The sequence below is a fragment of the Mastigoproctus giganteus genome, chromosome 7, assembly GCF_048544385.1.
Source record: "Mastigoproctus giganteus isolate SK-2022 chromosome 7, ASM4854438v1, whole genome shotgun sequence".
NCBI lineage: Eukaryota > Metazoa > Arthropoda > Arachnida > Uropygi > Thelyphonidae > Mastigoproctus > Mastigoproctus giganteus.
The window spans coordinates 211,432,808-211,454,933 of record NC_143581.1 but is presented as its reverse complement, the minus strand read 5'-3'; the positions used below and the strand labels follow the sequence as shown (position 1 = coordinate 211,454,933).

General features: G+C 35.9%; 1 protein-coding gene across 2 annotated transcripts in view; it reads right to left on the bottom strand.

The window, feature by feature from the left end:
- Positions 1-10,143: 10,143 nt before the first annotated feature.
- Positions 10,144-22,126, bottom strand: part of SamDC (S-adenosylmethionine decarboxylase) — a 194,419-nt gene continuing 182,436 nt past the window's right edge. Inside the window, exons 9-11 of one of the 2 annotated variants that reach the window (XM_090378099.1) lie at positions 19,460-19,534; positions 17,175-17,255; positions 10,144-10,870 (exon numbers count right to left, since the gene is read on the bottom strand). In XM_090378099.1, the coding sequence (XP_090234225.1) occupies positions 10,736-10,870; positions 17,175-17,255; positions 19,460-19,534 (291 nt within the window). In that variant the 3' untranslated portion in view covers positions 10,144-10,735. The remainder of the gene's footprint in view (positions 10,871-17,174; positions 17,256-19,459; positions 19,535-22,126) is intronic. The other variant, XM_090378098.1, reaches the window with a different exon arrangement.

Here is a 22,126-nt window from a genome sequence, read left to right as displayed (position 1 = left end):
TGTCTGAAAATCAGCCTTCATCACTGGGGAGAAATCAGAGTAGCCAGAAGTTGAATTTCTCAATTCAGAACTGTAAATTTTTAATGTCCAGTATATGACCATTTTCAGCAATTTCACCCCACCATTAAATCACCACCTCCCAATGAACTTAATTTAATATATAGTGGGAAAAAACTGGTTCCTTTTACATGCCAGATGAAAGGGTGTTAACAATCCAATTGAGGATGGACTTATCAGTGAACTGCCCCCACAGCCCCTCAGAAAAACCACACGTTTCTAAAATACCCATCCAGAACCCTAGAATGGTATTGAGTAAGGGATCATTTCATGGACTGAACATGCAGAATTAACAATACATTTTGTATAATGGGTCAGTGCAAACTATATAGATTGGTTTCCCTGTAGGGAACTCTGGCTCAATTTTTCACCACATGATGTCCAGATTCCGCACATCGTGTAGGGAGTGCAAATAATAATTTATCATCTTTCAAATATGAAAGAGGATAAATAGATAAAACGTGAAATTTTGAAAAACTTTTCAAAGATCAAACCCAGATTAGAGGCTATTATCACACTCAAGGAATGAGAAAAATATTTACAAATAGGGGATGAATGGAAGTTGTCACATACAGCCAAAACAGTATGCATTTGCGACGTGTGTGAATCTCGAGTCAGTTTCCTGTGGAACTGATCAGATCCAGCAAAGTGGAATAGCCTTACTACTTTACATGAAAGGATGGCTGTACAGAAATCTACAAGTTGTTTGGAACTGATGCTAAATTACTCTGTCACCTGGCCACTTCAGCCTGTCTTTTTCCTATCTGTATTGTCTCTGTTGCCTTCCATTTCAGAGTCATCCGACTGACATTTTCACCTGAAAATCAATAATACAAGCAATAAACAAGAAAGACACTGGTTTTGGAACCATGCTGTTTTTCTGGTATTACAATTGGAATTTTGTAATACCAGAAAATACAATTGGAATTTTGTAATACTTTTTTGATGGACTATGATGAAATATGTGGTTTTATGTTTGCATTTAAAAATGTGCTCAATTTTACTTATTCCTTAACATAATTGATGCCGCCAACTCTGACCAATTATAACTTTATAAACATAGATAAATAAAATAAAGCAACTGTAAAATGTAGTATAATGAATGCTTTATAATGACTTGTTGATGCAGCACTACTTGATGTTGAGGAAGGCAGCAAATGCTGCCGAAAGCTTCCATTTTACAGTAGTACGGGTTTAATGCTTTTAAAGCATATTGTTTTAAAGTGTTATAGTAGTACAGGTTTGACGCTTTTAATGTATAGTATTTCAAAAGTTTTTATATGATTTGATATGAATTCATATGATTTATGGTATTTAAATTAGACTACATTTTACAGTCGATTTTATTTATTTATTTATGTTTATAAAGTTATAATTGGTCAGAGTTGGTGGCAATTATGGATAGATTTCCTGACCACAGAGACCTTTTTTAGTGAGTTATTCCATAACACTTGAAGGTCGGCATACTTTGCTGATGGCAGAAGTGTTATTGAATGCAGCAGTAATTAAAAAGCATCAGCTAAAATAAACTTTTGTTGTAATATAAATTAGCTACTAGCATACAAACAGCAGAAAGCATATAGTAATTTCACATATGGGAACTAATTGTAGATAACAAAGTTTCTATTCACATTTATCTATCTATTTTTTGAAATGGATAAACAAATATGAAGGATGATAAATAGATAAAACGTGAAATTTTGAAAAACTTTTCAAAAATCAAACCCAGATTAGAGGCTATTGTCACACTCAAGGAATGAGAAAAATATTTACAAATAGGAGATGAATGGAAGCTGCTTCAAGGGAAGAAAATTCCTTTTAATGATTAATTCAGGAATCAACAGATGCTAATATTTCTAGCTCTAGAAATTTGGTGTGTGTACACACACACACACACACACACACCTGGCCACTGTTTGCCTGAATCACTGCTCAGTAACATTTAAATGCTAGCCAACCCTTCCTTTCAACATGATTCACTGAAACACAGCTGATTAACAATATAAGCTCTTCCTGGAACTGCTAGTGCAATCTTATAGTACTTTTATTAGACCCTCCTGAAATATTGTGGTACATTAGTACCACAATATTTCATTACTTCCACTCTGAAATCATTACACCCCTTTGTCTCCATCTGCCATACTAGTAAATCAATCTGGACCTCTTCTTCCATCACACTCCATTACTTAATGCATCCCAGATCACCCATATAAAACTTGTACCCATGATAATAGCCATTTTACAAATTTTCAAACGACTATTTTAACTTTCAAACCAGCTTTTGATGCCTCTAGTAGAGCTGCTCTATTATTTGATTATTATATCAAATGTTTTTTGTGGTTGGGTATCCAGTTTTCTTCCAGCTCTTCTAATGCAGGTGTTCCCATTCTGTTCTTTTTCCATGTTTTAATTGGCTTTACACTGATTAAAAATCATATCCATAGTTTTGCTGATGACAGGACAGCACTACAACCTTCCTTCCTTCTTGTCCTCCAAAAACAGCCTCAACTTCTCTAATATCCACAGTCTTTCCTTTAAATGCCAATCCACAGGTAATTCTCCAATGGGGTAAAGAGAACTTAAGTTAGATTCCTCGAGTGGCATGGTAAGCTACTATTTGAAGATAAAAAAGCACCCAAACACTGGTTTATTTCCGAATTGGAAATATTTACATAGTCGAATCAAACATTTTGTACTATTTTCTTATCACTTCTTCATTGACTGCAAAAGGTTATTATGGAATTCTTAAAAATTCTAGTAGAATTAAATTTCTAAAATTTTTAGTAAATGAAACTTTTGTAACTGATATTGCAAAGACTGATATTGTTAAGTGCTTGTTGCTATTTAAAATTAACCTTAAAACAAAATTGTTCAAATTAGGTCTGAGTTAATCATACTAAAAGTTTTAGAACTTTAATTCTACTACAATTTTTAAGAATTTCATAATAACACCATTATATACATATTTCCAATTCAGAAATAAACCAATATAGGTTTGTGAGAGCTTTATCTTCAAATAAATGTTAACTTCAATCCTAGAGACTGGCAGTGGAAGCTGTTTGTATAGGACAATGGTGCATGACCCCCAGAGGGGTAGCAGCAATTTTTAAATAAAATTATACACGAAATCGAAAAAACCTGTTGTTAAAATTACTTTTTCAATACTGTAGATGTAGAAACCTTACTACTTGAAGTCTGAGATACTAATGAACCCTACTGCCACTCTTTATTTTGTTAGGGTGATTTTATTTTCCACTTTGTGTGAATATGCCTTAATTTGGTCTCTGGACGGACACACACACAGAAAGCAACTGACTAGTGCAATTTATCAGTATGTATTAATACTTTTCAGTACACTTACTAAACGGTAATACCTTTAGATCTTAATTCGTATTTCCTACAGCACAAATTCTCAAATTGCCTAAAGGCTACAGGTGCAAATATGCAGTAGCAGTAAATATTTTATATGGCAAGTCGGCTGCATGTACGCTTTATTCTGCTTCGTAATTTGGTGCTTTCGTGTCAACTTGGATGTGTTTTTCATTCTGCTACTTTTTTATATTGCATGCTTCATTCTTATTATCATTGTTTTCAAGAAGAAAAAATATTTTTTTCTGTGGATATTTGGGTAATTAGAACACAAAATGGCCAAGTGTGATGACAATAATGTTCATTCAGAAGTTAATAAGGTAAGAAATATACCATGTCAAAATTTAGACATAAATCAAAAGGAATGAAAAAGAATAGAAAATATGAAGAGGAATTTATGAAGTATGGCTTTATTTAGTGTTGTTGATGATGAGCAACGTCCTGTGTGCATTTTACATTATGAAAAAAATGGCTAAAGAAAGCATGAAACCAATTAAATTAAAAAGATACATTGATCCTTGAGGTTGTCACAGACATTCTCTCAGATATGCCAGTCAAGTTGTACTTGCTACCTGGGAGCCTTAAACCGCTGATGGAACTGATAGTCGGGTGATATTCAAGTCAAGTGGACCCAATTTCGGCAAAATCTGGATGGTCTGTGAGAGCCAAATCCTCTGCTTGCACCTTCACGATGGTGGGACTGTTAGTAATCCTGGGTATAACCTCCATGAACATGCACACCATGGGTGACACAGGTGTGAAGAATGGGTCGAGGTGTGGCACCCACGCCACATGGAGAAATGCCACCCCTCTGTTACCAGGCCATACTAGGTGGTATGGCCTGGTAACAGGCCATACTAGGTGGGAGATGACTCTCATCAACCAGTTATTTATTGGAGGCTTGAAGTGGTGGAACCCATGTTTAGTCTCCAGAGCTAAGTTCCAGCCAACCCTTCCCCATCTCTTCCATCATGCAGTATGAATGATGACTTTTGAGGTTACAATAAATATCGTGGCAAGATCCAATCTTCCATACATCTCGAGGGTACAGTTCTAAAACGGTGTTCGCAGGCCAGCCACTAGTTAGTACACCAGACAGAACCTATTGGTAACTCTTTAGGAGGCTTCTGAATCAGCTAGGGTATAATCTTGCTACCTCTATTCTGCCAGATAGAGACTGGAAGGAGTCCGAGTAGTGTGTATGCGGGGATGCTCCCCGCATACACACCACTCGAGGCCACGTTATGTCAATCTGGGTATATTTTTACCATGTGTATGCCATATCCAAAAATTTCATTACTTCATACAGCATGTCCCACCCACTTTTTCTTACTATTGAATACACCATGAATTGTCAAACTAATAACAGTAAGCTTATCTGTGAACATATCTAAATCTCCCAAACACGGCGCCTCCGTAGCCAGGTGGGAAGGAGCAGCAGTGCGTAGCACACGCTTCTTGATTAGACCGGGGTTCGAGCCCGTGACCCCCAAATACGGAGGATGCGGAAAGGTCAGGGAATGACCACCGCTATCCCCGGAGCAATATGGCCTTAGTTGCTAATGCTCCTAAAAACCAAATAACAACAACAACAACTCCCAAACACTTCCTAATTCATTTCATAAATATACATGGTCACAATTCTAATCTCAATGATGTCCATTTCCACTTGCAGTCTGGTTGTTGTTATTATTTAGGAGCATTAGCAACTAAGGCCATATTGCTCCGGGGATATGCGGTGGTCATTCCCTGACCTTTTCGTATTTGGTGGTTACGGGCTTGAACCCCGGGTCTAATCAAGAAGCGTGTGCTACGCACTGCTGCTCCTACCCACCTGGCTACAGAGATGCCCTTGCAGTCTGCCAAACCCCATGTACTTTTTCTGACAGAATCTCAGTTATTGGTTGATTCAACTACCGCTCATCTCAGTTGCCCAAATTATTCACGGTTTGATTCCTTACGCCTGAAGGGTGGTACTTGTGCATATGTCCGTTCCGATATTCCTGTCAGAGACTTGGTAATTCTAAGTACACAGTTGAAGTGAGGGGGTGGTCCTTTAGGCACCTCAGATCACAACTTGGTGATTGTCTCTTCTCCAATGGAGCCTTTATCTCATGGCTATTCCCAACCTCGTGTTGTTTGGCATTACAAGAATGCAAAATGGGATGACCTGCAAGAGATTTCTTTTCTTTGTTTCAAAACTTCTGATGTCAATGTTTGCTCAAATCGTGTCAGTGAAATTATTCTTGCAGGAATGGAATCCTTTATCCCACACTCCACTTTAAAATCTCTTCCTTTATCTAAAGCTTGGTTTTCCAATAAATGTGCTAAGGCTGTTCAAGAGAAGAACATTGCATATCGTAATTGGCTTGTTTCACATTCTTCAATTTTATTTTCTGCCTACACCAAAGCTCGCAACAATTGTAAAGCAGTTATTAATCAGTCCATACTAGAGTTTGAACAGGCTAAGAGTAGAAAACTTGCTTCTTGCCCTAATGGTAGCAGAGCATTCTGATCTCTTGCCAAAGTTATTGGCCGCAACTTTTGCCCATCTCTGCACCTCTGTCCAAACAGCAGATAGTTCTGCTGTCCCTTCAGCCAAGGATAAAGCTGACCTGCTAGCATCCCAATTTTCTTCCAACTCATGTATTAATGATCTTGGTAAAACACCTCCCACAATTCCCAACACGCTCCATTCAGTGCCTCCTGTGATCTTCCATCAAAAGGATGTCAGAAGGATTCTGATAAATCTTGAGCTTATGAAAGCTTCAGGTCCTGATGGTATTCCTCCACTTGTTCTCAAAACCTGTGCTCCTGTTCTTTGCCGCCTTTTTTCACTTTCTTATTCCAAAGGTATTTTTTCCTTCTGCTTGGAAATTTGCTCATATACAACCAGTTCCTAAAAAGGGTGACAAATCCCTCCGATATAATTATCCCATTGCAATTACTACTTCTCTTTCTAAAGTAATGCAGAAATCAATTAACCGCCAACTCAAACTATCTAGAAACCTTCCGCCTGATCAACAATTGCCAGTATGGATTCAGTCAGTGTCGATCCACTGCTGATATTCTCGCTTATGTTACCCATTTATGGACTAATTCAATGGAAAAGTTCAGTGAAACACAAGCAGTTGCTCTGACAGCTTGTGGCTTTCGATCATGTTTGGCATAAAGGTCTTCTAAACAAGCTTCCATCTTATGGTTTGCCAACTGTTTTTTGTAATTGGTTATCTAGTTTTCTCTCTGATCGCTCACTGAGGGTGATGGTAGATGGCTCTGTCTTCTCCACTAATGCCAGTGTCCTTCATTGACTGGAAATCCTATCCATAGTTTTGCTGATAATAGCACATTGCATTCCATTTTGAGAAACCTTGCCCTGCTCAATCAATTCGACTTCTCAAAAATCTGCTACCAATTCCTTAAATGCCGATCTCCAGTGGGGCACTGACAACTTAGTTGATTTCAATCCTTCTAAAACTGAGTCTTGTCATATCTCGCAAAAAGAATTCTTTTGCTCCTATGCTTATCTTTGGTGACATTCCAATTTCTACGCAAAATGATATCTCTTTTGATGGTAGATGGCTCTGTCTTCTAACTTCTCCACTAATGTTGGTGTCCTTCCATTGACTGGAAATCCTGTCCATAGTTTTGCCAATGATAGCACATTGCATTCCACTTTCCATTTTGAGAAACCTTGCCCTGCTTAATCAGCTTCGACTTCTCGAAAATCTGCTACCAATTCCTTAAATGCTGATCTCCAGTGGGGCACTGACAACTTAGTTGATTTCAATCCTTCTAAAACTGAGTCTTGTCATATCTCGCAAAAAGGATTCTTCTGCTTATCTTTGGTGACACTCCAATTTCTAGGCAAAATGATATATCTCTTTTGGGGATTATTCTGCCTTCTAATCTCTTTTGGTACAAGCACATTACTTCCTCTGCATCTAAAAAACGTGGTTTTCTCTTTCGCTCTCAGCGTTACTTTTCTTCGAAACTCTGTGCAAATCACAAATCCGCCCTACCATGGAATATTGTTCCCACATCTGGGGTGGTACCCCCAAAACCTCTCTCAGGCTGCTTGATTCCATTCAGAAGAGGGCAGTTAGGTTAATTAATGATTCATCTCTAACAGAGTCTCTCCACTCACTGTCTCATAGATGTACTGTTTCTGTTGCATGCCTCTTCTACAGATATTTCCATTGGCTTCTATAATTCCGGCTCCCTCTTTCAAAACAGTCCGAACACGTGCCACCACCAGCCAACTTCAAACTCACAGAACCAACTTTTCATCACTTTATTCATTCGACTGCTGTTTTCTGGAATAACCTTCCTTCATACGTATTTCCTGAAAATTAGTCTACAAAAGTTCAAGTCCAATGTCTACAACTATCTTCTTTTGTCTTCCCAACCTCCAACCCAAGCACGGTACTAAGTACTATAGGTTTAATACTTCTCATGTTTGGGGTTTACATAAAAAAAAAATAATAAAAAAAATTTACGATTGACTGGGGTTTCATCAGCATTTCCAATTTGATTAAACTCAGTTTCTTTTTTTCCTTAATTTCATCACTTTGTGCTGAAAGTTAATCAGCTTCTTTTGGAAGTCTGCAGGAATTTGACAGATCGATGGTCAGCACCTTAACGATAATCCACTGTGATGCACAAGTCTGTACACAATCATGACTGCCTTTAAAAATTATTTTCTCTATTCCGAAGGATTTGGGAATTTCTCCGGCTTTCAATTGCATGGCTTGTCGAGTGATGGGTAATCCTTTTGCCATGTTCTCCATTACAAAGCGTATCACAGCTTCATCGACTTGTGGAAATCTTCCTTTTTTAGGCATTTGGTTGTTGCTTTGCACAAAAATATGGAATTGCGATCATTTCTCCAACGACGAACATTTACTTCACTAATGTCAAAATGTTGACTCGCTGCTCTATTTCCATGTTCTTTTGCATACACAACTTTTCATTTCAATGCAGCTTCATAGTGCAATCTTTTTGACATTTTAATGTGCAATAAGGGATCAAAATTAACGAAATACAGTAACTCCTTATATACTTTTGAAGGTACAAACAAAACTTTGTAGTTTTCACTGAGTGAAGTCACCCAAGCTATATTCTTCAATGGAATCGGAGAATGCGATAATGGTCAAACTTGGAGGTGGGGTTTCCACATATTTTAGGGCAGGAAAATTCGGGGGGGGGGGGGGAGACTGCAATTGTAAGAAGCCATTGATTCTAAGACACCCCGTTTTTAGAGACATTTATAGGGGGAAAAAATTGTCTTAAAATTAAAGAAATACTGTGAAAAAAGAAGCTTAATCTTTGGAAAACTGAATTTGAGTGTAATAAATACTGAAATTTCTAATTTTGTTAATATTAACATTTACAATTTAAGGATATCACTGCCACCTACCTAACAATGCTAATTAAAAAAATTTTCTAAATGATTTAATATATATCCAGAAAAAATTTATTGTATTCGTGATCCCTTTGCTTTTGTTGCCCCGAAATCACCCTTGAGCAAAAGGAAAATCTCATCGGCCTGTTGCAGACAAAGCATTAGTTGCTCGTTTCAACACTACAACTTGTGAAAATTTTAGCTTTCTCTTCAAGACAAGTATCCACAATTATCGAAAATGGCAATACAGACATTGCTATCTTTCCAGTCTACATATTTATGTGGGGTTTGTTTCTTAAAATTAACAGCTATAAAAACAAAACAGTATTCCAGACTTGATCTTAGAGATCCAGACACGAGATTAGCAATATCAAATATTATTGGTTATGCAAGCTCTCCTTCTCATTAATTGTTTTGTAATCTTAATTGAAGAATAAGAATTTGATGTTTTTGCTGTATTCAATTAATATTAAACAATTATTTTAATGTGTAAATTAAAATGAAACACTTTTTATTCCTATTTCTGTAGTCGAATAAAATTTTCTACTACATAATTTATAAAATGCTATTTTTCCTTGCTAAAAATCTGGTCATCCTACCTTGGGTTTTACATTTATTTTATTGAATTGCAAAATAAGTTTGCATGCCACTGGTGTAGGATAAAGATTAAGTAAAATTAGGAATTACTAACTCAGCATAAGCACATCACAAATATTGCTTCTGCTGTAAAAAAAATTAATTAATTAAAAAAAAAAATATATATATATATTACTTTTCTTCTACACAGTTACTTTGTAAAAATCTCAAATCTACACCTTGCTATGGAATAAGCACATTGAATATTGCTTCTGCTGTATAACAAAAAAAAAAAAAAAATATATTATTTCTCCCTCCACTTTTGGCATTACTTTTCTTCTACACCGTTACTGACTTTGTAAAAATCTCAAATCGACCTTGCTATGGAATATTGTTTCAACATCTGGGATGGTGTCCCCTACACCTCTAATAGGACTGTCATACCACATAACACTGGATTCTCTAATAAACTAGTGAGGGCACTGTATATTATATTAGGGACAAGGGTTACAAGAAATGGGAATTATCTACAAAATTCACCAGAAACTAATGATGGATGATGTGGTTCTTTAATCTATAGCTGTAGCAAAGTTCCCCCCCCCCCCATCCCTGTTTTGAATGCATAGGACTATGTGCACAATCGTATATACAAGTAACAGGGAGATTCAAATTAATCACAATGGTTTATTTAAGATACATTATACAATGCTATCAAGATCTGTATTAGCTGCAATGCCATAGATTTATAAGTAACAAGATCACATCCAGTGTAGTCTGGAAAAAAAAATCAATAAAAAAAAATCACCTATCTGGACATACCTCATTCTAATTAGCACTTGTTTACGAGTAAGACATGATTAAACTGCAACACCTATCAAATATGCAAGATCATGTAAAGTAAAAAAAAAAAAAAAAAAATCCAAGCACTTTAAATACACTAGTTGTAATCTGAAAACTTAAAACTCTTCATGATGCTCTGTATAATCTGCTGGCCCCATTGATCCAAAGCTCTGAATTGGCATCTTCCCTGTATAACTCTGTGCAGACAGTTCAGCACTCAAATTAGTGTCCGGATCATACACTTGAGTGCAATATCTGCTTTAAGGACACTGCCTCCAAATGTTAAGATCAGGTTGTCATTCATTTGATCAAACTGATCATGTGTATCTAAGCCCAACAAACAAATGTAAACAGGGATCATGAAATTCTTCCCCATGTAATGTTGGGATAACACAAGCCAAATTTTGGCTTTGCAAGTAAGGGACTGTAGCAAAGACTCTTAACAAGAAGAGAGAATGAGGTATGTCCAGATAGGTGTTTCTTTAGGCCTCAACTAGGTGCCTTGGCAAAGAGTGCATAGGTGAGATCATAGTTCTTGAAGCAGCAAAACTGCAGTTCCTTGCGCTGATAATTACGATATTCAGCTTTATGGAATTCATTGTGACTGTTAGCTGCCAAAGACATCTGAAAAACAACAGTTAAAATAAAGTGAATGCTAATTATTCAATTAACATAAGTAATTCACCGGAAGCAGTAAAAATGTAACAGAAAAAGTTTCGCAATCAGTTTTTAAATTTGTCTAGTTATTTGTATTTGAATTGTCCCAATTATTCGAAGTTTAACGTACTTAAAATACAATGGACAACTGGTTCACTGTACAATCAAATCACATTACGACAGTCACCAAAGTACTGTTTACTATGCGATGTGTAGTTAGCGCTGGCCATTGTGATCACGTTTGTGAATTGAATTTTAATTCAATTAAACAGCAATTCTAATGAGCAAAAATAAGAGGAATATTATCCACAGGCTATAAAAGTATAGACATTAGGCACAATTCACCCTTTATTACCTTACAAATTAAAAAAAATTAAATGATACATGAAAATTAGAAGAATTAATATGTACTGTGTCAGTGAACAGAAATATCAACTAGAACTAGTTGACATTTCTGTTAACTGACATTTGTGGGTGGGGGTTAAAATTTAAAATAGTAAAAAGATAAACAATTAATAACAAAGAACATGGCACACACAAATTGCAAGTAACACTATACAAGCAAGTGAGAAAGGAATAAAAAGTTATGAAGCTTTAAAAGTAGGAATGAAGAGAAGATTCTGAAAATTAATTTTTTTATATGATTTAAGATTTCATGGAAGTGTAAACACACCTCACCATAATAACCCACAGAACTGCAGCTGTTGGTATTATCACAAATTCAATAAGATCGAGTTTCCTATTTGTTTATGATAGATTGCACTAACAGAGAAGCCCAATAAACAGGTGACTGCTAACTGCTTTTGTTTTATGGTTGTGACCTCCAGAAATCCAACTGAACCACGTGGTACAGTTGGAGACAATCTTAGGGTAATCTCTAGTGCTGTGGTCTCCTGCTCCAGTTAAACTGCATGTTGTCCCAATTAAGCAAAGTAAATCCTGGATATTTTCTCAATTGGGTTCTGTTTTTTTAAAATTTGCCCCAAATAAATGGGTGGCCCAAATAACCAGAGTCCACTGCATAAAACAATTACCATTCATATCCCAGATAAACTGAAGATAATTACAATCAAGGATGCACTGCTTCTGAAGTAGAAGAAAATGCAAAACAGAATATAGTAAACATTAAGCTGTGCTGAATAGTCTAACTCCAGTTTGAATGTGCCTTTTTAATTATTTCAACGACATTTTTACATAGGAAAAAGGATAATGTATTTCATCGATATATTTGTATTCCATTTATATAAAAGGACACAGTTTCACTATTTTCTATCAGAGCATAAGGTACACTTACTGAAGAATAAGATTTCTTCTTTAAACAGGTAATTTAATGCCAAGAAAATGGAAATATCATATGGAACCATGTCAAAACTAATAAAATCAGATCTAGAGATACAATTTCCAGAGGAAAATGGAGTGGATGTCAAATTGCACCTAAGGCATCACAAGTATGGCTTTCAATCTATACCTATACTTCAGATTCAGTAATGTCTTCAAAATAGCCTGCTGGACTAGATTATGGTCAAAATTGGAGATAGCTCATGACATGCTAGGAAAGACAACTGATATTGACAACCTGAAGCAAGTATTTGCCAAAACAGCAAGTGACATTTCACTGAACAATGCATATAGATGAGTGGCCTAAGAGATTGACAAATTGCATAAACAGGCTGGGGGGAAATGTTAAATAAAATAAAATTTCTGCTGAATTTTGCTAACTAATATATAAGTAAATAAATTTTATCAAGTTTTTTTTTTTTTATAGTAGTTATTGAAAATACCTTTACCAGTATTTATGGTTGTATTGTGCATTATTATCATAAAGGCCCAAATTGTATATCATACTTAGCACTAGACCAACTCTTTGAAATAACAGGAATGTGGCTAAAAGTTGATTTTTGCTTGTGTTGTAACAATGTGATATGTGAAGTAATTGCTTGGTGGAATCTCTATCCTCACCATACCAGGTAGAAAAGACCAGAGTTTGAATCTGTTGATGCAAGGAATTTATGGGCAATTTTTATCTCACAAGAGTTTTCAGTTATTTAGACTCGGGCAAGGACAGCATGGTTTTTGATTCTGGAAGCTCTGGTTTTTTATCCAGCAAACAACCAAATCAACCACAAAATTATGCAATTTACAGATATAATATACAGCACAATATGGCCTATGTCACTGATGCACCCAAAACCCTATATAACATATACATTTTATTATATATGAGAACATAATTTTATTGTATATTTTAAGTATAATGCAAATGGCACTTTTTTTTTTTTTAATTATTTCAGAGGCTCAAAACAAGCAACGATATTCATACTTTTTTTTACAAATTTCTACAGTTTGCGATTATTACTTTCCAATAAAATTTATTTTAAAGCATATGATGAGACATCAGTTATTTGAGAGCTTTATAAGATTCCCACCAGAGGAAGAAAGAAGGGACTAACCAATGAACAAAGATAGCACTGGTTGTAGCAACTTAATTACAGATGTAGAAATTAGAAAAAAAAAACAGAACTTAAAATAATGCTATATCATATACTATCTTACAGTAGATACAATGGCAGATTATATGATGAAGTCCCCATGGCAAAAACTTAGAGGAATAATGAAAGAATTTGGGAAGAATAATATATTAACACCCCCCCCCCAACAAAAAGGAAACTTAAAATTCTGTGCTAGGACTCCATACCAAAGGAATTTAAGATAGATATATAAAAAAAAAGCTAAAAAAACATCTCTCAAAGGGCAGATTTACTTGCTAATTTTTCCTGTCATTATACAGAGTATCTCAAAAATATTGGTACAAATGTTTAGGGGGGGTAGGTAACATCTAAAAGGAATGTGTAACGCATAACCGGAAACGTCACCGTAAGTCGGTACACGGCACTGTTCATCAGTTTGCAAGATGGAAAAATTTCTGGTTTACTCATTCAAGCAGTAGTTGCAGCACGAAGAGCATGCATAGATATACGAACTGTGAGCTGGCAGACATGCACCTAGTGTATGGATTAGCAGAGGGTCCACACAGTGTGCCCCCATGTGGCACAACATCACTTTGCAATAAATGTGTGGGCAGGTATGGTCAGTGACTACTTAGTCGGCCCATACCCGTTCCCATCCTGCATGAACTCCGCTAAATATCGGAGCTTTCTTCTTGAAAAAGTTCTACCAGGGTTACTTGACTATGTTCCAGCAAATGTGAGATGCATCATTTGGTTTCAACATTATGGGGCACCTGCCCTTTATGGAAGATATGTTCCTGACCATTTGAACAGGCGTTTTGGATGTCAATGGATTGGCCGTGGTGCACCCGTTGCCTGGCCCCACGCTCACCTGATTTATCAAACCTTGATTTCTTTCTGTGGGGGGGGCCCTCAAATGTATCATGTTTGAATCGCCTGTGGAGTCGGAAATGGATCTCATCTGCGCTGCTGCCCAAGAACTCCAGCTGTGTTCAACCGTGTCCGCCAATCCATGCTACGTCGGTGTCACATATGCATCGCGTCTCATGGTGGAACCTCCGAGCATCTGCTGTAACATCATGAAATGCATCCATCTCGTACTCCATTGTTAATATTATGTCAAATAAATGTTTGCCACTAATTACTGTCTTGTGTCATTTCTGCTTCTTGTGCCTCTGCTACTACTTTCCCATGATGTTTCTGGTTATGGGTTCCTATGCGATTCACATTCCTTTAGATGTTACCTACCTCCCCTAAATGCTTGTACGAATATTTTTGAGACACCCTGTATAATAGGTTATACGTCAGTATTCATAAGAGGATTAACTTTTGAATAACATGGGGAGAAGCATTTTCCTTGGTCCACAAACAGACCAGTTTTTTTTTTTTTTTTTCTCCACGTGTTTTGATATAAACTGTTGCCCACTTGTGCATAAATAGTAGTAGCATTGTTGCCATTATTTTTATTTTTTTTTGGAAAAATAAATATATAGTATTCACCATGTAGGTTACGAAACCAAAGATGGCAAAACAAGGTCACTGTAATTGATAATACATGCATATAACATATTTTGATTATGTAACTGAACCACTCCTTGAAACCTGCTTCGTAATGTACTGCAAAGTGGTTGCTCTATAAATAATACCGCAAGTGTGCTGTAAGAAATTGACAATCTTGAAAGTTTACTTTTTTGAAAACAAAGTCCAAACAAGTTCCATTAACTGTTTCTCTGATTTGGGAGGGGGGGGGGGTGGTATTCTTTGGTATTAAAAAGGAAGAAAATGTATACTTAATGTAAAAATATATACATAATAAATCGTAAATATATTATTTTAACGCACATAACAGTAAAAAACAGTAAAAAAGTATGTGCCTTTAATTTAATCTTGGAGTTATATACCTGGCGTATAAGTCAACCCTGAAATTTTAGACTATTTTTAGGGCTTCAAAAGTAATAACATCAGAATATGTGTGCGCTCCTCCCCCTAAAGTCTAATTAAAGTGTTTCTGAAGTTGTGCGATGCCTGGGAAACAAGATGTTAAGAATTTTAAATGATTTAGTTCAAAGTTAAGGAAAATATACAAAGGTGCTTTGGGGGAAGGGAGTAAGGAAATTCAAGGCTTCCCCCCCACCTAAAATTTCTTAGGAAAGAGCATATGACAGAAACATCATTACAATAGCATAAAATCAACTAGTGTTGCATTTGAAGACTCATGCCTTCCCCATCAATTTAAATGAGAACAGAATAATTTACACAAAACTCAACCTTGCAAATGTAAAAGAAATAATTATGTTTAGTGAGAAGGCTAACTTCTTTCAAGATTTTAAAAACTCATAACTGATGAGACTGCTTCTCAGACTACCCATTCAACTGTTTTGTGTCTCTTTATTTATTATTGGTTGAGCTGTTATTTATTGTTGTATTTGGTTTTTAGGAGCATTAGCAACTAAGGCCATATTGCTCCAGGGATATGCGGTGGTCATTCCCTGACCTTTCCGCATCCTCCGTATTTGGTGGGCAGGTCAAATCAAGAAGCGTGTGATACATACTGCTGCTCCTGCCCACCTGGCTACAGTGCCACCGTAGCTGTTATTTATGCTGTTATAAATAAAATAGCACATACAAGCTTAATTTATCTAATGGGGGGTAACCCTGACCATCTTCCTGCAGATGGATATATTTTTAATTGCAAATAAATTGTTAAATTTATTGGATAATGGATGATAATGGGTATTGGATAATGATGCATGAAAAGAAGTTTATACAGCATCAGCCAAAAAAAAAATCACTAGCACCTGTCCATCCCCTCTAACAGTGGGTCTAGTTCTTCCTTAATATTCAAACTACCTACTTGTACATCAGATGTAAGTTTGTTCCAACAATAAACTATCCATTAGCTGAAGACAAATTTCCATACATCTATTCTGTAACCATCCTTCAATTTAAATTTATGCCCCATATGCATAGTCTGAGAAAGAACACCATCAGCATTGAGCTTGCTAAATCCATTCAAAGCCTTAAACACCTCATTCAGATTTTCTCACGTGTGTAGTCTCCAGATGCTGCAACTTGCAAAACTGAAGCTTTTCCTGATAAGAGCACCGTTTTGTTTCCCCATCACTTATCTTGTTACTCTTCTTTGCACCCACTCCAATAGATCCACATCTTTCTGTAAATGAGACTATCAGACGTGTACCCACAGTACTAAAGATGTGGCATAACCATACAGTGGTATAATCACCTTATCCCTACTGGCAAAGTTACTGTATATCATTGACCAAACCACATGGGCTGTACTGGCAGTCTGTCTGCACTGCTCAGAGCAGTTAATATATGACTGCACAATTACCCCCAGGTCTTTTTGATTTTACTACAGACTGTAGTGGAGAATGAAAAAGACCTGGGGTCAACTGTGCAATCAGATATGAAGTGCTCTCAGCAGTTGGTACATTAATCTGGGATTACTTCCACTCACATGCTATTTAGTATTAGCAGTGGCTCATAACATGGACATTAATATTAGCTAGTTATTAACACAAGCCCATAATGTATAGTCTGTATTATTTTGAAAAGTAATAATTATGAAGCCACTGTAGCCAAATGTGTGAGGAATTTGCACTGTTCTACAATTTAAGCAGAGATGAATGAGAAAATGTAGAAATCTGGAAAGGTAACAGTTTTCCAGAACTAAGATAGTTTTTTTTAGATAGATATCTCAAAAATAAAATTTAAAAAATAATAAATAAATAAATATTATAATCTTACTCTCAGCCTTCCTTTCTTACGAATGTAGTGCTTACCTTGTTAGCAAAAATAGTAGTGGTAAATTTGCCAGGGTGGAATGTTTTTATGAGGCGGGCAACCAAATCACGATACGACTCCTGAAAATAGCAATTGCAGTGCTAATTAGTTGATGTTTAATCATTTATTTAGATAATGTTTTAGTAATGACGTTACTTATCTGCTACACTGAGCCCATTTAAGAACAAAATTCTTTCCCACCTAGTATCTATATTATGGGACAGGCAACTCAAGGCTTGGAGGCATCTGTATTAAGAAGAGGTAAAACTACTATGAAGAACAGGGGTAAAATACAAAATGCATTTTTCATCATGCAATTTCAAGTAAACATTTTGTGAGGGCAAAAATAAAAATTGGGCTACTAGTAGATAAGCAATCTAATCACGTAGTATTACAATATTAAGATACTTAAAATTGTAACAATATTGTTACGTTAATACATATTAAAATGAGCACAAGCATGTGACAACAGATCTGCTCATGAAGGTGAAAAGCATATTTTATAAAGGGGAAAGTATAAAACTAAATTCAAATAGCCATTGGAAATGTGCTGCCCATCTAATAACATGTTTGATCTTCCTGGTGCAAATAAATGTATGCACGTAGCTATATGGCTATGAACACATCTGGAGATACACCCAACACAGTACCTGTAAAATATTATACCACTGTGGCACATTAGCTAATGGCAGACAAACACATCAGAGCTCATTCAACCTCATTCCATAGATGCTTGACAGGGCTAATATGGGAGGTTGGCAGACTCAAGGAGGAAATTAAGGTGCTAATGAAATGGTTGGTGGTGACATGATATCACTAAGAACAGGAATACTGGTATTATAAAGGGGTGTGTTCCAATTCACAAAACATTCAGATAAACCATGGCTGTCAGATGTACTTAGAGGATCCAAACTGCCCAAAAGTGGGACACAGATACTAACTAGCCAGCACCGTGAATCATATGCTGGATCCATTATGTTCAGGCACCACAAGGTAATGTGGTGAAAATGAAATGTGAATTATCACATCGGCACATTATTTTCAAAATTTCAACTATCCAATCAAAACATTTCTGATACCATGGCAAACTGCAACCTATCACCAAGTTCCAGATGTCTGATGATATAGGGTTAACTTGGATGGCTGCTGTTATAACTGCACTGGTGTAGATGGATTTGCTGTTCTGCATGAACTGAATTAGAATCATTTGGCACTATTTTAAAAGTGCAAGTTCTTTCATGTTGCTAATCTACTGGTATACAAACTAAAAATTCTGTCCTCTTACCATATGTTCTGTAAATGATATCTGCACATTTTTGGGATGGTGCCATTGAGAACTATAAGAACATTGATGATTGTACTTAATCCACAAAATTTGGTGGAAAACAAAGTAGAAATATCCACTTTATTTTCCATCCAATCATTTGTATTTGTGCTGGCTAATTATCTTGAGATACATATTCCTGGCACCAACAACATCAATCTCATATTAGGCTATGCCCTAATTGTATAATTATATCAATAAGTTATAGTAAACTGATCACAGCAGAAGATATTGGCCAAGTGATAAACAATAAGGCAGAAAAAAAATCTGTTAACACATTAATTTACCTGAAAAAAACATACCAATAAGATGTTCTCTATCTTTATGAAGACAGAGAGAAAAAAAAAAAAAAAAAAACATGTAAGAAATATGACTCTGGTTTTTTGGAAACTGAATTAAACCTTTTATGTTCACATGAATTATGTATGTTCTCTTATGTTTTAGGATATCAGGAGCATCTTATTTGCTTTTTTGAAATGAATAAAAACCTATATTAAGATAAACTTAGGGATCTAAATACAGCATGCTTTCACTAAAACTGCCGCTTGGTGATTTGTCAGATTTTTCACATTTTTATAAAAATAGCTGGAAAATGGGTGGTATCACATAATGAACTAATAGTATATTTTCAGTGAAATGATAAATTAAGTCTGAATTTGTAACACCACCATAGTTAGAGAATTTTTGAAAATTCTGTGTGTGTGTGTGTGTGTGTGTGTGTGTGTGTGTGTGTGTGTACAATTCATATCTGAATTGGAGAGTCCCATTTATGAATACTATTTTATTACCCTTAATTACCCCAAGACATTGTGTAATCAGAAATAAAAGTTCCTCCCTGATTTGGAATCCATATTCATACTGAAAGGAATGTATATTGTTCAAAATTATATCTGCATTAAAATTAATTTAAAAACTTATGTCACACTAACACATTTTTAGACTGAAAAAATGTCAACTCACCAATGGAATGTTCGTTTCAAAGCTCACATATGAGCACTGGGGTTCAGGAGTAATATGAATAGTAACATAGTGACCCTGATAATGGAAATAAGAAAAAAAAATTAGATGAAAAATTAAAGTCAGTCACACTTTAAATTAAGCTTTTTTAATGCATCATTTTCATTAACCACCGGTGATGGCTGAATGCAGTTATGTTACACACGCAGATAATATTCAACTAACTGTATTAGATCAAGAGAAGGCAGCAATCACACCTAACGGATCATGACTGCCACAATGTACATTATTTCAAAAGTTAGTCACTTAGCTAAATTCTCCACCCCCAAATGAAAAGCTTTTGCCTGTAATCAATCTCACCACAGGCAAGCCCATGATTCCTCCTACTCAAAAACAGGTAAGGTGTTGTACCAGAAATATTCTGGATGCTGTAGCTATTTACCTTCCCTGCTCTCACTTCCAACCCACTCAAATAAAATTTAAGTGAACCACCGACACCATAAACAGAAGAACAAAAGCATACAACTATCTTTTTTTTTTCTTTTTTTTGGCCGAAGAGCAAGACAAGAAAATATTATAGTCCCACGTCTCAAAGCAGAACAAAGCATTTTTAAAAAATTGCCTGGGCACTGCACTACTTTCAAATGGTTATTCTCCCATTTGTTTAAAAGGGCAAAACAATGCTATGACAGTGACTGACAGAGTACTTACTCATTTCTCAAGTAGATGAGGCCAATTCTCAGACATAGCAGAGAGAACACATTCATTCAATTCTCAGACAGGTTTATGCAGAGATATTGATGTGCCTGTAAATGGTGATGTCCCAAACAGGAATTTTATTGTATACATGTATGCCTATTTTTTTTAAACTGATAAACCACTTATAAACTGCTGTTTAATTCAAAGCATCATCTCCATAAACTTTCTGTGATGCTTACATCATCTCTGTTGCACTTTTCCCAATTTTAAAGAACTTGATAGTAGCACAACTGGTCAAACTGCAACACAGTAGGCCCTTGATTTAACGGACTAATTGGGAGAAGGGATGTCCGCTATTGCCGAAAGTCCGTTAAATCGAAAGTATTTTAAAAACATATGTTAATAACAAACTTACAATGTACAGAATCTATTAAAATGTTACTATAATGTATAAGTATGAATAAAATATTATAGTGTACAATGAGTAATTTATACATGCCACTAAACCATCTGTTAAAAATATAAAAATAAATTTACGACAGGAACCAAACTTTATTTTAATTAAACAGATCAAAAATACAATGTAACTAATGGAGTTTTTTTTTTTTTTTTTTTTCCTTCTTAAAGCTCGCACAGTTGTTTTAAATGTGAACATTAGTTTTTTTCATTTAAATCCATTTCAGAGGGAAAAAAGTACTTTTATAAAACACAAAAAAAAACATCAAAAAAGATACATAATATTCAATATTAATATTAACTTAATTGAATGAATCACAATTTTCAGAGTCAGAAACAACTGTCATATGGAGGGAGCGGTGTTAATTCCTTGCTGGTAGAGGGTTCTGGTGAAACAGGTCCTGTTTTTGAAGTGGTCTCGAAGAAATCAAGCTTCATTTGCCTTACACCTTGGCAGGCACCTCCGTAACCAGGTGGGCAGGAGCAGCAATGCATAGCACACGCTTCTTGATTAGACCGGGGTTCGAGCCTGTGACCACCAAATACGGTGGATGCAGAAAGGTCAGGGAATGACCATCACATATCCCCGGAGCAACATGGCCTTAGTTGCTAATGCTCGTAAAAACCAAATAACAACAACCTTACACCTTGGTGCTGCTTTCTTATTATTGTAGATCAAAATTCTCTAAAATGTTCATAATAAGGAAGCACATGTAGGTGTGATGATTCAATATAATGTATGATTTCATCCATATGTTGTCTTATAACAGACAATTTAGGATGGGGTGCAACTGATTCTTCGTCATCATCATCGTCCTCTTGTTCTCCATGAAGATTTTCTGCAACCTCTACCTCAAAAAATTTGATAACCCGGATCACCATCATTTGAGCCACTGTTCCACATCATTCTCAGTTGCATTTTTGTTGCCGGCCCTCAGATGAAGGTCCCGAAAATTAGATGCCTCAACTCCCTTCAAAGTCCATTTCAGGTTCTATGTCATACAACTTCTTCCAAGCACTGACCAAGGTAATCTTGGTATCTTTCCACACAGTTGCTAAGTTGAAGATAGCAGATCTGATGTTGTATGCATGTAAATTTTGCAATGTCCTGGTGGCTCTTGTGTCTTCTTCTGTTTCTTCCAAAACAACCATAACCTCTTCCAAAAACTTCTCTTACATGCAACAATTACACCATGTTCCATCAGATGTATCAATGAAGTAGTGTTAGGAGGCAGAAAAACACATTTAATTCTCCTATCCCCACTAACTAACCTCTCAGTATTAGGTTGAGGAAATGCATTATCTAGCAGTAAAACAGCCTTTATTTCATAAGGAATTTTCAGCACATCTGTCTGATAGTGTTGCATATCAGGAATAAAATGGTTAAAGAACCAATCACTGAAAATATCCATTGTAAACCAGGCATTTTTTGTTGTGGGAATATATCTCCAGTAACTGGTTCCTTAAATCCTTTAAAGCACAAGGTTTTTTGCCTTATCAACTACCATAGGCTTA